Raw genomic sequence first — 13,828 nt, forward strand, 5'->3', positions numbered from 1 at the left:
CATACGGTCTAGGATTTCGTCTACGTAGTCAGCAACTGTGCGGTCTCGGTTGGACAAAATCTCAACAACTCCTGGACATATGTCATGTGGGTTGCTGACGTCAAAGCCTACCATGTCTGAGAATGTGCCAATCATTTCATGCAGATACCATTCTCCTACCCAATGATATTCATCCTCATGATGCTCGCCATGGTCTTCCCATACCATGTTCCAGCACTCTTCCTCTAGGCTGTCCAGCTCGTCATTTGCCACCCAAGCACACACGTCTCGCACTCTTTGTCCACCAAACATGTCCATAGCAAGCACTTCACCAATAGTCTCACAGAATAGCACAGCACCATCGCGGACTGTATCTGCCTTCCACATATGACCCGCTACTTTGAGCACATCTTCGTAGGAGAGTCCAGGCAAAATGTAACCGGGTGTTTGGAACGCTTCTATGTGTGAAAATGATGAAGGATCAAATGCATGAATGTCCACCTGCAAACTGCCATCAGGATCCATTGCTGATGCTAGTGCTGCACAGTATGCTTCAACAGAGTCGAATCCCAGCACGCTGTAATCCATGATTCCATCCAATCCTTCGTTGATTCGATTTAACATATGCACACACGTATCTGGATGGTGCAGGGCATCCATCAAACCTGAGTGCATACGGGATACAAGATCGTCTGTCAGGGAGGGATCTGCATCATCAGCTGTCGCCTCTTGAACATCATGACAGAGTTCATCAGAGTCTCCATAGTCTCCTATGGCAGTGAACACCACACCCATGATGTGGCCAAAGTCCCATTCGGGTTCCTTATGCATGTCTTCGGAGTGTTGGGGAGGACCGTCGTTGAAGCTGTCTGTTTCTCCATGTTCGGAGTGCTTGGGAGGACCTTCATTGAAGCTGTCTTTATCTTCAGCTCCATGACAGAGTCTGGCACCCATGCGAACGTTGACACGCAGCATACGGTCTAGGATTTCGTCTACGTAGTCAGCAACTGTGCGGTCTCGGTTGGACAAAATCTCAACAACTCCTGGACATATGTCATCTGGGTTACTGACGTCAAAGCCTACCATGTCTGAGAATGTGCCAATCATTTCATGCAGATACCATTCTCCTACCCAATGATATTCATCCTCATGATGCTCGCCATGGTCTTCCCATACCATGTTCCAGCACTCTTCCTCTAGGCTGTCCAGCTCGTCATTTGCCACCCAAGCACACACGTCTCGCACTCTTTGTCCACCAAACATGTCCATAGCAAGCACTTCACCAATAGTCTCACAGAATAGCACAGCACCATCGCGGACTGTATCTGCCTTCCACATATGACCCGCTACTTTGAGCACATCTTCGTAGGAGAGTCCAGGCAAAATGTAACCGGGTGTTTGGAACGCTTCTATGTGTGAAAATGATGAAGGATCAAATGCATGAATGTCCACCTGCAAACTGCCATCAGGATCCATTGCTGATGCTAGTGCTGCACAGTATGCTTCAACAGAGTCGAATCCCAGCACGCTGTAATCCATGATTCCATCCAATCCTTCGTTGATTCGATTTAACATATGCACACACGTATCTGGATGGTGCAGGGCATCCATCAAACCTGAGTGCATACGGGATACAAGATCGTCTGTCAGGGAGGGATCTGCATCATCAGCTGTCGCCTCTTGAACATCATGACAGAGTTCATCAGAGTCTCCATAGTCTCCTATGGCAGTGAACACCAACCCATGATGTGGCCAAAGTCCCATTCGGGTTCCTTATGCATGTCTTCGGAGTGTTGGGGAGGACCGTCGTTGAAGCTGTCTGTTTCTCCATGTTCGGAGTGCTTGGGAGGACCTTCATTGAAGCTGTCTTTATCTTCAGCTCCATGACAGAGTCTGGCACCCATGCGAACGTTGACACGCAGCATACGGTCTAGGATTTCGTCTACGTAGTCAGCAACTGTGCGGTCTCGGTTGGACAAAATCTCAACAACTCCTGGACATATGTCATGTGGGTTGCTGACGTCAAAGCCTACCATGTCTGAGAATGTGCCAATCATTTCATGCAGATACCATTCTCCTACCCAATGATATTCATCCTCATGATGCTCGCCATGGTCTTCCCATACCATGTTCCAGCACTCTTCCTCTAGGCTGTCCAGCTCGTCATTTGCCACCCAAGCACACACGTCTCGCACTCTTTGTCCACCAAACATGTCCATAGCAAGCACTTCACCAATAGTCTCACAGAATAGCACAGCACCATCGCGGACTGTATCTCGCCTTCAACATATGACCCGCTACTTTGAGCACATCTTCGTAGGAGAGTCCAGGCAAAATGTAACCGGGTGTTTGGAACGCTTCTATGTGTGAAAATGATGAAGGATCAAATGCATGAATGTCCACCTGCAAACTGCCATCAGGATCCATTGCTGATGCTAGTGCTGCACAGTATGCTTCAACAGAGTCGAATCCCAGCACGCTGTAATCCATGATTCCATCCAATCCTTCGTTGATTCGATTTAACATATGCACACACGTATCTGGATGGTGCAGGGCATCCATCAAACCTGAGTGCATACGGGATACAAGATCGTCTGTCAGGGAGGGATCTGCATCATCAGCTGTCGCCTCTTGAACATCATGACAGAGTTCATCAGAGTCTCCATAGTCTCCTATGGCAGTGAACACCACACCCATGATGTGGCCAAAGTCCCATTCGGGTTCCTTATGCATGTCTTCGGAGTGTTGGGGATGACCGTCGTTGAAGCTGTCTGTTTCTCCATGTTCGGAGTGCTTGGGAGGACCTTCATTGAAGCTGTCTTTATCTTCAGCTCCATGACAGAGTCTGGCACCCATGCGAACGTTGACACGCAGCTACGGTCTAGGATTTCGTCTACGTAGTCAGCAACTGTGCGGTCTCGGTTGGACAAAATCTCAACAACTCCTGGACATATGTCATGTGGGTTGCTGACGTCAAAGCCTACCATGTCTGAGAATGTGCCAATCATTTCATGCAGATACCATTCTCCTACCCAATGATATTCATCCTCATGATGCTCGCCATGGTCTTCCCATACCATGTCCAGCACTCTTCCTCTAGGCTGTCCAGCTCGTCATTTGCCACCCAAGCACACACGTCTCGCACTCTTTGTCCACCAAACATGTCCATAGCAAGCACTTCACCAATAGTCTCACAGAATAGCACAGCACCATCGCGGACTGTATCTGCCTTCAACATATGACCCGCTACTTTGAGCACATCTTCGTAGGAGAGTCCAGGCAAATGTAACCGGGTGTTTGGAACGCTTCTATGTGTGAAAATGATGAAGGATCAAATGCATGAATGTCCACCTGCAAACTGCCATCAGGATCCATTGCTGATGCTAGTGCTGCACAGTATGCTTCAACAGAGTCGAATCCCAGCACGCTGTAATCCATGATTCCATCCAATCCTTCGTTGATTCGATTTAACATATGCACACACGTATCTGGATGGTGCAGGGCATCCATCAAACCTGAGTGCATACGGGATACAAGATCGTCTGTCAGGGAGGGATCTGCATCATCAGCTGTCGCCTCTTGAACATCATGACAGAGTTCATCAGAGTCTCCATAGTCTCCTATGGCAGTGAACACCACACCCATGATGTGGCCAAAGTCCCATTCGGGTTCCTTATGCATGTCTTCGGAGTGTTGGGGAGGACCGTCGTTGAAGCTGTCTGTTTCTCCATGTTCGAGTGCTTGGGAGGACCTTCATTGAAGCTGTCTTTATCTTCAGCTCCATGACAGAGTCTGGCACCCATGCGAACGTTGACACGCAGCATACGGTCTAGGATTTCGTCTACGTAGTCACCAACTGTGCGGTCTCGGTTGGACAAAATCTCAACAACTCCTGGACATATGTCATGTGGGTTGCTGACGTCAAAGCCTACCATGTCTGAGAATGTGCCCTTCATTTCATGCAGATACCATTCTCCTACCCAATGATATTCATCCTCATGATGCTCGCCATGGTCTTCCCATACCATGTTCCAGCACTCTTCCTCTAGGCTGTCCAGCTCGTCATTTGCCACCCAAGCACACACGTCTCGCACTCTTTGTCCACCAAACATGTCCATAGCAAGCACTTCACCAATAGTCTCACAGAATAGCACAGCACCATGGCGGACTGTATCTGCCTTGAACATATGACCCGCTACTTTGAGCACATCTTCGTAGGAGAGTCCAGGCAAAATGTAACCGGGTGTTTGGAACGCTTCTATGTGAAAATGATGAAGGATCAAATGCATGAATGTCCACCTGCAAACTGCCATCAGGATCCATTGCTGATGCTAGTGCTGCACAGTATGCTTCAACAGAGTCAAATCCCAGCACACTGTAATCCATGATTCCATCCAATCCTTCGTTGATTCGATTTAACATATGCACACACGTATCTGGATGGTGCAGGGCATCCATCAAACCTGAGTGCATACGGGATACAAGATCGTCTGTCAGGGAGGGATCTGCATCATCAGCTGTCGCCTCTTGAACATCATGACAGAGTTCATCAGAGTCTCCATAGTCTCCTATGGCAGTGAACACCACACCCATGATGTGGCCAAAGTCCCATTCGGGTTCCTTATGCATGTCTTCGGAGTGTTGGGGAGGACCGTCGTTGAAGCTGTCTGTTTCTCCATGTTCGGAGTGCTTGGGAGGACCTTCATTGAAGCTGTCTTTATCTTCAGCTCCATGACAGAGTCTGGCACCCATGCGAACGTTGACACGCAGCATACGGTCTAGGATTTCGTCTACGTAGTCAGCAACTGTGCGGTCTCGGTTGGACAAAATCTCAACAACTCCTGGACATATGTCATGTGGGTTGCTGACGTCAAAGCCTACCATGTCTGAGAATGTGCCCATCAGTTCATGCAGATACCATTCTCCTACCCAATTGTAATCATCATTTTGGCCATTAGGTTTGTTGACATCAGAACTGAAAATGTTAGTTATTGATCCTATTGTTTTGTTTGGAAAGGCATTACCTGATTGAAAGTGTGTCCAAAATGATGAGCCGAAGCTGAAATCATGATTTCCTGGTAGACGGCCTGAGTCTTCTAAAAAAGATGACTTCATCAGCATGTCTTCATCATGTTGTGGTTGGCCATGTAGTTGTTCGTCGTCTTCACCTTGTGTTAAGGGGTTTGGGAAGTTGTTTTCAGATGTACACTTTAGAAAAAACATGTCCATTAGGCAGAGGAATAAAAGGACGGAAAAGCCCGCCATTGTCCCCCTCATCCCAGTATACAGATATGTCGGTGAACGCTTCTGTTTTGCTACCCAAATAGCTTCATTTTACAGAGCATGGATGATGGACACAGTGTGAGTATGTCGCGACTAACTGATCGGTGCGCTCCGTGCAGGGCCGTCTTCCAATGCTATTCAATGAGTGATCGATAAAGTCCTTATTGAAAGCGTAGAAGAATAATAGACATCGTACTGATACCAGTGAGCTTGTGATGTCAGCATTTTTAACGATTGAAAAACCTATTGTTTGGGAAACTGTATGCTAATATCGCCATGAAAACAAGCATGCAGTCACTACGTCTGGAAGGCTGTAGATACAATTGCATAATGCATTGATTAGCAGCTTCCTTTGATTAAAATGAAGAGACCTGAAAACTGCCACAGTCTACATTGCCTGTATAGCCAACGTATCCACGGGTATTCTTTTCTTTAAAAATGCATTAAGATATTTTGTACCAATCTTACCATGACGCATGAAAAGTTGATAATCGTTTTGAAAAAAAACACTTTCAGCTTTCATAACTGTTACATTTATTTCCTTCAAAAATGCATGTGTAAGCCAAATGAAAACGATTACCTGTCCGTACCCTTCGACTGTATCACTGTATCAAGTTTCTCTTGTCTCACACGAATGTGTATTGTGTAAATTTTTGAACATGATTAGATGAGAGCGCGGCTTTTTCAAAAGAAAGCGTTCACATGCAGTTTGTTTATTCTGTAAACTAATTTGGCTTGTCTTTTATGCAGTGTACGAATGTCGTATCATAAGGCCATGCCCATACATTCTCTCATCAAAGGGGGAGGGGGGGGGGGGCGAGGTATAATATATAACTTATTTTATTCATTTTATTAGAGGATGTTCAGCAGTGTGCAGAAAACGGATACTTACAGCCTTCACAGCCAAGAAGAAATTAAACCTATGAAAGGTTTGAGGGATACACCAAGGTATGGATAAGAAATGACGTGTTGATATTGCCGGCCTGATTATATGTAATTCAATGATACTTGCAACCTTCCTCCTTTCTACAACCTAATTAATGTCTTCTATCGACGATCCTTGAACGTTTGTTCAATGGCCATGGTAACAAAGCAAAAAAGCCATAACAATAAACAATACGTCGTCAACGTTGAAACTTTCAGTGTATTCCGTTATATTAAGTAAACAAATATGCCTTAAATGTCATGACGTAAAGTTTTTCACCGACATTTAGACTTATTGTTGCGTTTTAGGGGCCAGAAAGAAAGCTCCATGTGAAGGTATGATACGGTTTAATGTCGAGTGCCAGGCGTTCCAAACGCCGTATTTGGCCAATTAAGGAGAGTCATATGACTCATCTTCCGACGCATATGCGTATAAATATCACAATGAGCCGATGTGGATTTCTGTAGGAATGTCGCAGACTTGCCATATCGTGGGGGTGCTATTTTAATGTCCTGCGAGACTAGGACCAGGTACTTTAAAAATCCATGTTATCGAATATAGCACATATAACTCTTGAAAACTGGAACTGTTACTAAATGTCGCCATGGTGCCTCTTTGTGGAGGGACCGTATTGTCATTTAACTTGCGCGCTCCCTCTTCCCACGTAGTGATAAAATTTTGCGACAGAGAAAGCTAAACGAAACTAAACGAAAGCTAAACCGAATTTTGGCATTAGAAAGATTCAAGCCACCTGGAGTGTCTAAGGCATTGTAAAGTGGAACCCGAGCTGTAAGGAGTCAAGTAAATGAAGTTTGCATTCTCTTCAGGTACTTTTACGGAGTAGACAAACAAACAACTGCTGACATGGTAATTAAAGAGACATTGCTGTTCCTGTACGCGTATTGTTGAAGGTTTATGGACTATTTGTTCAGTTTTGTATAAGTTTGAAAGGAAAGTGTGAAGACGCCTTTTAAGCGGTACGGTGCGTAGCAAAAGAAAGGGCACTTTTTAATGTATTCCCATGAATCGAAAGAGGACAGAGACAAAAACGAATTTACTCTTTTTGTCGTATTCATGGTGGGAATATGAGTGGTTTCTTGTTGTCTGTGCTGTTATCCTTGTGATGTGGCCAGTGCACGGTAGGAGAATACCGATTGAGGGTGGTGTGTGTGGGATGTATTTCACCTTTTTATCCATAAAACAATAGTCATTCAAGACGACAGAACAAACGATGAAACTGCCTCAACCCTTTTGTTGTGAGAGCTACATCGCCAAGCACACGACATCACCAGCTTAAATGTCGAGAACACAGACATTTAAGTTGCTGGCGACATTAAAGTCCTTTACGAATGATACTATGCATGAGTATGTATTCGTCTTTTTTACCTCCATGATGATGGTATTGGTCAATACATTTAACAGTGCCGTATACATACTTTCGCCTCAGAGGGCGCCCTATGCAGTCTGAGGTTGTCGTGACTGAGGTATCTAGAATCTACCAGTGCACGGAAGGCAACCGCACAGACAGATAATACAACTCAAGTGAAAAAACCTCATGAACATACAGAAATGACACCATTTAGCCTGGTAAAACTAACCAGTATGAAGAGCTGTCATCAGAAGATGAAGATAACGATGATGAATATGAAGATGAATATGATGATATGCAAGGAGAGGAGAGCACTGGGGATACAGAAAATGAAAATGGTGCAATAAACAAAGAACTTAATACAACTGCTACAGTATCATAATGCCATGAAAAACTGATTACACTAAACACAAGGGGCTCAGAAACCCCAAAGGGAAATAATGCTTTCAAATTGTGAAAAGACAAACAGCTGGAATCATTTTTCTTACAGGAAACACACTGTGCATCACAGAATGAAACTGACGCATGGACAAAAGAATAGGGTGGAGTGTATGGAGAATATGGAACAACTACAAAAGCAATAGCAGAGGCACGGCCATACTCCGGAACACAGATTGTGAACTTGACATTAAGGTAATTAGAAACGCTCACGAAGGACGGAACAATCATAGCAATTTTAAAATATGGCAACAATGCTTATGTTTTACTACCAAACATCTATGCTCCAAACTCTGCTAAGGACGGAAAAACTATTGCAATTTACTTAGTAAGGGGAGAACCATTTGATTTCTGGGGGGTGGAGGATCTGGGGAAAAAAAATTGTCGGCAGGTGAAGGACAGAAAAAAAAATTTGATCCAACAATGGCTTGAGAAAAAAAAAATTGTTCCAACAGACAGGAGAGAAAAAAAAAATTGTCGCCATGTGCTAAAATCACCAAAGTTTGGGACTGATTTAAAAAAACCGCTGGAGGGCGGCCGCCTACGCATTGACACAGTCAGTATTAAAAGGGGAACCATTGGACTTGCTGTGATCTGTATCTACTGGAAAATTAAAACAACGACACGATTCAATGAACTACTTTTAAAAGCAATATATTATTCTCAAAATATATGTCTTTCCTTGCAATGAAAATACAATAACAAATAATGAAATACAAACACAACTTTTGTAAAACATGACTTCTTTCCTGAGAAGTTGACAGTACTAATTTTATATAAAACACAGCTATAGTACTGACTTTCACAACTGTATGATCACTACACTTCTATACTAGTCACTATCAGCCTGGTTTAACCAGACGGCTGATCTGTTCAGTGGATGGAACAGATCAGCCGTCTGGTTTAACCAGGCTACTATTACTCTACTGGAGACTATGGCAGTGGCTTCGTGGATGACAGTAGGCAGATCCCATATCTTTTTGGTTCGGTACATGCAGGTACCTGCTGAGCACCTGTAAGAAAGGAAAATTGAAGAACAGGAAAATTGTTATTTTTATTTAAAAATTGTCTGCAGTAGTTTTGTGTTTGATTAAAAGGTTTCTCACTTTGGAAAGGGACAAAAGCGTTAATATTGGTGATTTTTATATGCATTTTTATATTACTCCAACATAAAGTCATCACTCAAAATAATCTGCTGATATGACTACCTTTGTCTCCCCTTTCTTGTCTGTTGAATAAAGTGACAATGTCAGTTGAGTGGATGTCCTTTGCCATCTCTCTTCGGCACTTTGCCTTGACATGTGGATTGGTATTGAGTGATGCTGATATCGCAGCTCTTTTCTTCTTCTTTCTTTTTTCGTTAGCAGCTCTCCTGTAATTGGCTGCTGCCTGCTGGCTAGCTCCGTACAGTTCTTTGTATTTCTCATGCACAGCTGATATGGTGGCCATCTTCTCATTTACCATTTGCACAACTGCCTTGACCTTGGCTTGTAGAGAGTGGTAGAAAACCATACTTTCTTGGTATGACGCAGATTTCTTGTTGATTTTATCCACGTCTGCTACACAGCTTGAGTACAGCTGGTCAAGTTTGTCAGTCTGGTTTTTTACTAGTTATTTGTTGTACATAAAATTTTAATAGCAGAACCATGAACACAACAAGTTATTAAAACATCCGGTTGTGAACCAATAACGTGTATGTATAGCATATTGTATTAAAAATTGGCAAGCGAGAAAAAAAATTTGCTTTGCCACTGCATACAGGAAAAAATAATTTGATGCAGGACTGACAATAGAAAAATAAATTTGTTGTCACAGTCATGGGAAAAAAATTGTTGCCCCATCCATTTCCTCCATCCCCCCCCGAAATCAAATGGTTCACTCTAAGGAAATTGAGATATCCTCACGAGATCACGCAACAGATTCCATAATCTGTTGTGGTGATATCAACTGCGTTGTAGATACATCCGAAGATAAGATATCCTCAGCTGGGTTCTGTAAAGTCAGCAGTGTATGATGAATTAATTCAATCTGACTGATGTATGGAGAAGACTTCACCCACACCTTCTCCAATACACTTGACACAGACAAAATGAGCTTACAAATAAAAGTTAGGCTAGACCGGTGACTCTTCACTGGCGATTTGTCTCTTGAGGCTAAAAAGTGTGAAACTCTACCTTATGTTATTTCAGATCATCAACCAGTTGCAGTTGATATGGAATCTTTAGAAAGTGTAAAAGGTGGGAAAGGGACATGGAAATTCAATAACAGTCACTTGTCATGTCTTCATTTCAAAAACCGAATAGAAAATCTTTGGAAATTTTTGCAGCAAAAACCTCATTGTGACGATATTTCAGTTTGGTGGAAAATAGGAAAGCATAAAGTTCGAGAATCGGCCATTAAGTATAGTTTATAGAGAAACAGAATTGATAAGAAACATCGTAATCAATTGGAGGAGAGGCAGTAGAATATAATGACATCAGATCAATCTGCAAATGAAATTTCAGAAGCTTAAATACAAGGACAGCAAATATGGGGTGAACAAGGGGAGAAGTCTTCAAAATATTTCCTTAATCAAGAACGGGAAAGAAAATCTTCCCAAGGAAGATAGAGACAAGAATGGCAAAATTGTCTCTGATATAGATTCTATGTTAGAAGTACAAGCTTATGAAGATCTTTACAGACAAGAAAGTATTTAATCCATGCTACAGAAGGAATAAATAGAACTAATATGCTTTAATTACTCAAGATAAACAAAGTTGTGAAGGTCAAATTACACAGGAAGAAGCACCCAATGACCAACAATACTTGTAAGTCACCAGGCTCTGATGGCCTTTCAGTAGAATTCTATAAATGCTTGTGGCATATTTTAAGGCCTGACCTTATTGAAACATTTAACTCTTGCTTTATTTGAGGGGAGTTGACAGACAGTCAGAAATTTGGTTTAGTTTCTTTGTTCTACAAAGGGAGATATGCAGACTTAAACAATTGGAGACCAATACGTCTCCTCAATGTAGACTATAAGATTCTTGCAAAAGTAATTGCTAATAGGGTACGGAAGATAATTGGCAAAATATGCAACCCTGATCAGTGTGGTTACATCCCCGGGCGGGAGATAGGTGATAATTTTGTCTTCACCAGATTATTATTAAATATGCAAAAAATACCGATAAAACTCTTAATGTCAGAAGTCTAGACCAAACGAATTAAAGCCTTTGACAGCAAGAATGTTGGAAATACGTGATTATGTGCTTACATATATTAAAAATTAGGAGATTGGACTATTTTTTTAACGTTTGTTTTATTTTTAGCCGACAAATCTATAAGAAAGACGGTTACTCTAAAGATAAATGAGATTATGGCGGTGGAAGTGTCGTCTTATGGGGTGTAAAAGTTCTACAATACCAAATGCCGCCATTTTGAGAAAGCTAGTAACTGTCCTGTGTGGAGGGATCGTGCTTCTGTTAACTTTTGCTCACTTGTGATTGACCAATCAACGCTGGGTCGGCTTCTGTCTTGTTTTGTTTGTTATTTCTCTTCTCCGCGGTAGAGAGATTGATTCCGGCGGAATTAGGGGCGACGTCAAAAGATCGATGTTTGAAAAAAAAAACTTAATTGCTTAAGTTTGGGGGTGGGGGGTTTTTGGCCAAATTAATTTCTGTGCAGTCAAAAACAATTTAACGTCTTTTTGGCAAATTTTACGATTTCAAGGCTGTTTTTGTACGCTAAAACCGATCCAGTCACCCGTATTTTTGTTACTTTATAAAGGTTTTCAATTTTTATTTAATTCAATGGTACATTGGTACGTCGTTTGAAAGAATAGTACAGGGTATGAGTCCGCAATGTTTTTCAATTTTAGGTCAGTTAAGTTAGAAGGGGGTTTGGGGGGTCTGAGGCCAAACTTAAGCAATTAAGTTAGATTTATTATATTGAACTTTTGATGTTGCCCCTTACGGACACGGTGTAATTACGCCTGAATTAGTAATACGTAGGTTTTGGATTCACAGGTTACTGATATTGATATGAAGGGCTGCTGCTTTGACAAATTAGTCACATGACTTTAAATTGAGTGACGCATAATTATGAATACAACATCTTGGCACACTGTGTAACATACAGGAAAAATAAGTATGTGATTTCTTGGAACAATTGATAATGCATCCTTCATTCTGACAACAGCCTCCACAGAAGGAACGATGCCGAAAACAACAAAGCTGTCATAAAATTTGTATTTGATAAAGCATTCTATTTATTTATTTACACAAAGACTATCTGCATACAGAACACGAATAACAATCTTCTCATTACTTACGTGCTAACAATCTCATAAAATTTCAAGTTTTATTTTGCGATTTCTAATTGTAGACCCCCTCTCCGTTAAATGATGTGAAAGGAACTTGTGAATCATTCAAGTATCGTACCTTCAGAAACTGTAACGTAACGTAATCTTTCAGAAAAGATGTCGCCAGAATTGGCAGGACATGCCCCACAAACTGGAACGTTAGTGTACAGTATTTTGGTGGACATATCCCATACATACTGTAAACGTTGTGTTGAAAACTCCGTAGTTTGACCAGTCAACACAAAGTACGTATGTGAGGTGCATTGTGCTGAAAATGTTTTTCAAATCTGACATAAATTAATTTTTGAACAATGTAAAATGCAGCTGGCAGGTGAAGGGGCTGTGTAGATGAGTCGAATACTTGGTATTTTGCATTCGCTGTGAGAAGTGGACGGAAACACAAGGGTTTACATCATCAACCATGTGCATCGCAAAAACTGTCAACAGATGCAGGTACTGGTAATGAACTTCAAGTTATCAAAAGTCGCAATTATACATATCACGATAAGCACAATAAAAATTTTGTCTCATGTTGGGACACTTTGATCTCAGGGAAACCGAACGATACAATGGACTCTTCATCAACGTTTTACTCCAGGAGGAGACGCCCACACTTGGAAATCACAAACAGTAAGCTTACAAAATGATTTACAATTATCACAACAAACGTCAAAAGCTGAGGTAACAATAAAAAGCAAAACAAAGAAGTGACTAGCCTCTGAAAACTTGACGAGCTGAGTAAATTGTGACGATCGATAATTTTCACTCGTATGACTCCCGCGTAAACGTAAGTTTCCTTGCTTGCCACAGAGTTACTGAAAGACAATTGGCCGAAACAAAGTTTTCGATGTTCAGGTCTAATTGGTGGAGAAATACCAGTTGTTTGATATGTTTTAATGATGATAGATGGATCAATATTGTTCGATTACATCAAACAAATGACAAAAGTCTGTACATCAAGGTCTGTGGGTTTAGTTCAGCAAGACCAAAATGATAAAGGCTTTCTTTCTCATCCTCGATCAAGACAAGCCGCATTAGTATTTTGCTGCGTTGGCTTGAAAAGTAAATAAATACATAAATGACAGCTGTTATGGAAGGCATAAACGTCGGCATCTGAAGGATCAAGTGTACGTATAGGAAGATCCGACTCGCCCTTGTTCTTTTAAAGCCTCGTATTTATTGGCCTAAATAGTAAATTTACGGACGTTTATTCACTCTTTACATACAGAGAACACAGTATATACAAAAACTAAAAAAACAACACGACACAGATGGAAACATAAACTGTACACAATAATTGCACATGGTAGTGTATGAGATGCATTTTTCAAACTGAAATGTTTTAATTTAATGACTATGGACGGAACAACGAATGAGGTGACCATAAACATGCACGGCCGCAGTTTGTCGTTCTGTGCAAAGCGCCTTTGGCATTTCAGTTAGTGACTGTTTTGAGTGATGGTGCTGCTCTGGTCTCTTGTGTCGCTGCGAATTT

General features: G+C 41.9%; 1 protein-coding gene across 1 annotated transcript; it reads right to left on the reverse strand.

Annotated features, from left to right (window-relative positions):
- Window positions 1-3,225: 3,225 nt before the first annotated feature.
- LOC139122169 (uncharacterized) lies at window positions 3,226-5,444 on the reverse strand. The gene is made up of 2 exons (XM_070687588.1): window positions 4,279-5,444; window positions 3,226-3,330 (listed from the first exon to the last, which is right to left on the reverse strand). Exons 1-2 carry the CDS (start codon window positions 5,254-5,256, stop codon window positions 3,226-3,228), a joined length of 1,083 nt encoding a protein of 360 aa, XP_070543689.1. The 5' UTR covers window positions 5,257-5,444.
- Window positions 5,445-13,828: the final 8,384 nt, after the last annotated feature.

The sequence above is a fragment of the Ptychodera flava genome, chromosome 21 (genome assembly GCF_041260155.1).
Source record: "Ptychodera flava strain L36383 chromosome 21, AS_Pfla_20210202, whole genome shotgun sequence".
Taxonomy (NCBI): Eukaryota; Metazoa; Hemichordata; class Enteropneusta; family Ptychoderidae; genus Ptychodera; species Ptychodera flava.

Bases quoted from the DNA above. Each gene is read 5' to 3' on its own strand.
- LOC139122169 (XM_070687588.1), bottom strand. From the start codon at position 5,256: ATGAGGGGGACAATGGCGGGCTTTTCCGTCCTTTTATTCCTCTGCCTA. The intron at 3,331-4,278 runs GTGGACATTCAT...GGCAGTTTGCAG, and splicing joins ATCCTGATGGCAGTTTGCAG to GTGGACATTCATGCATTTGA.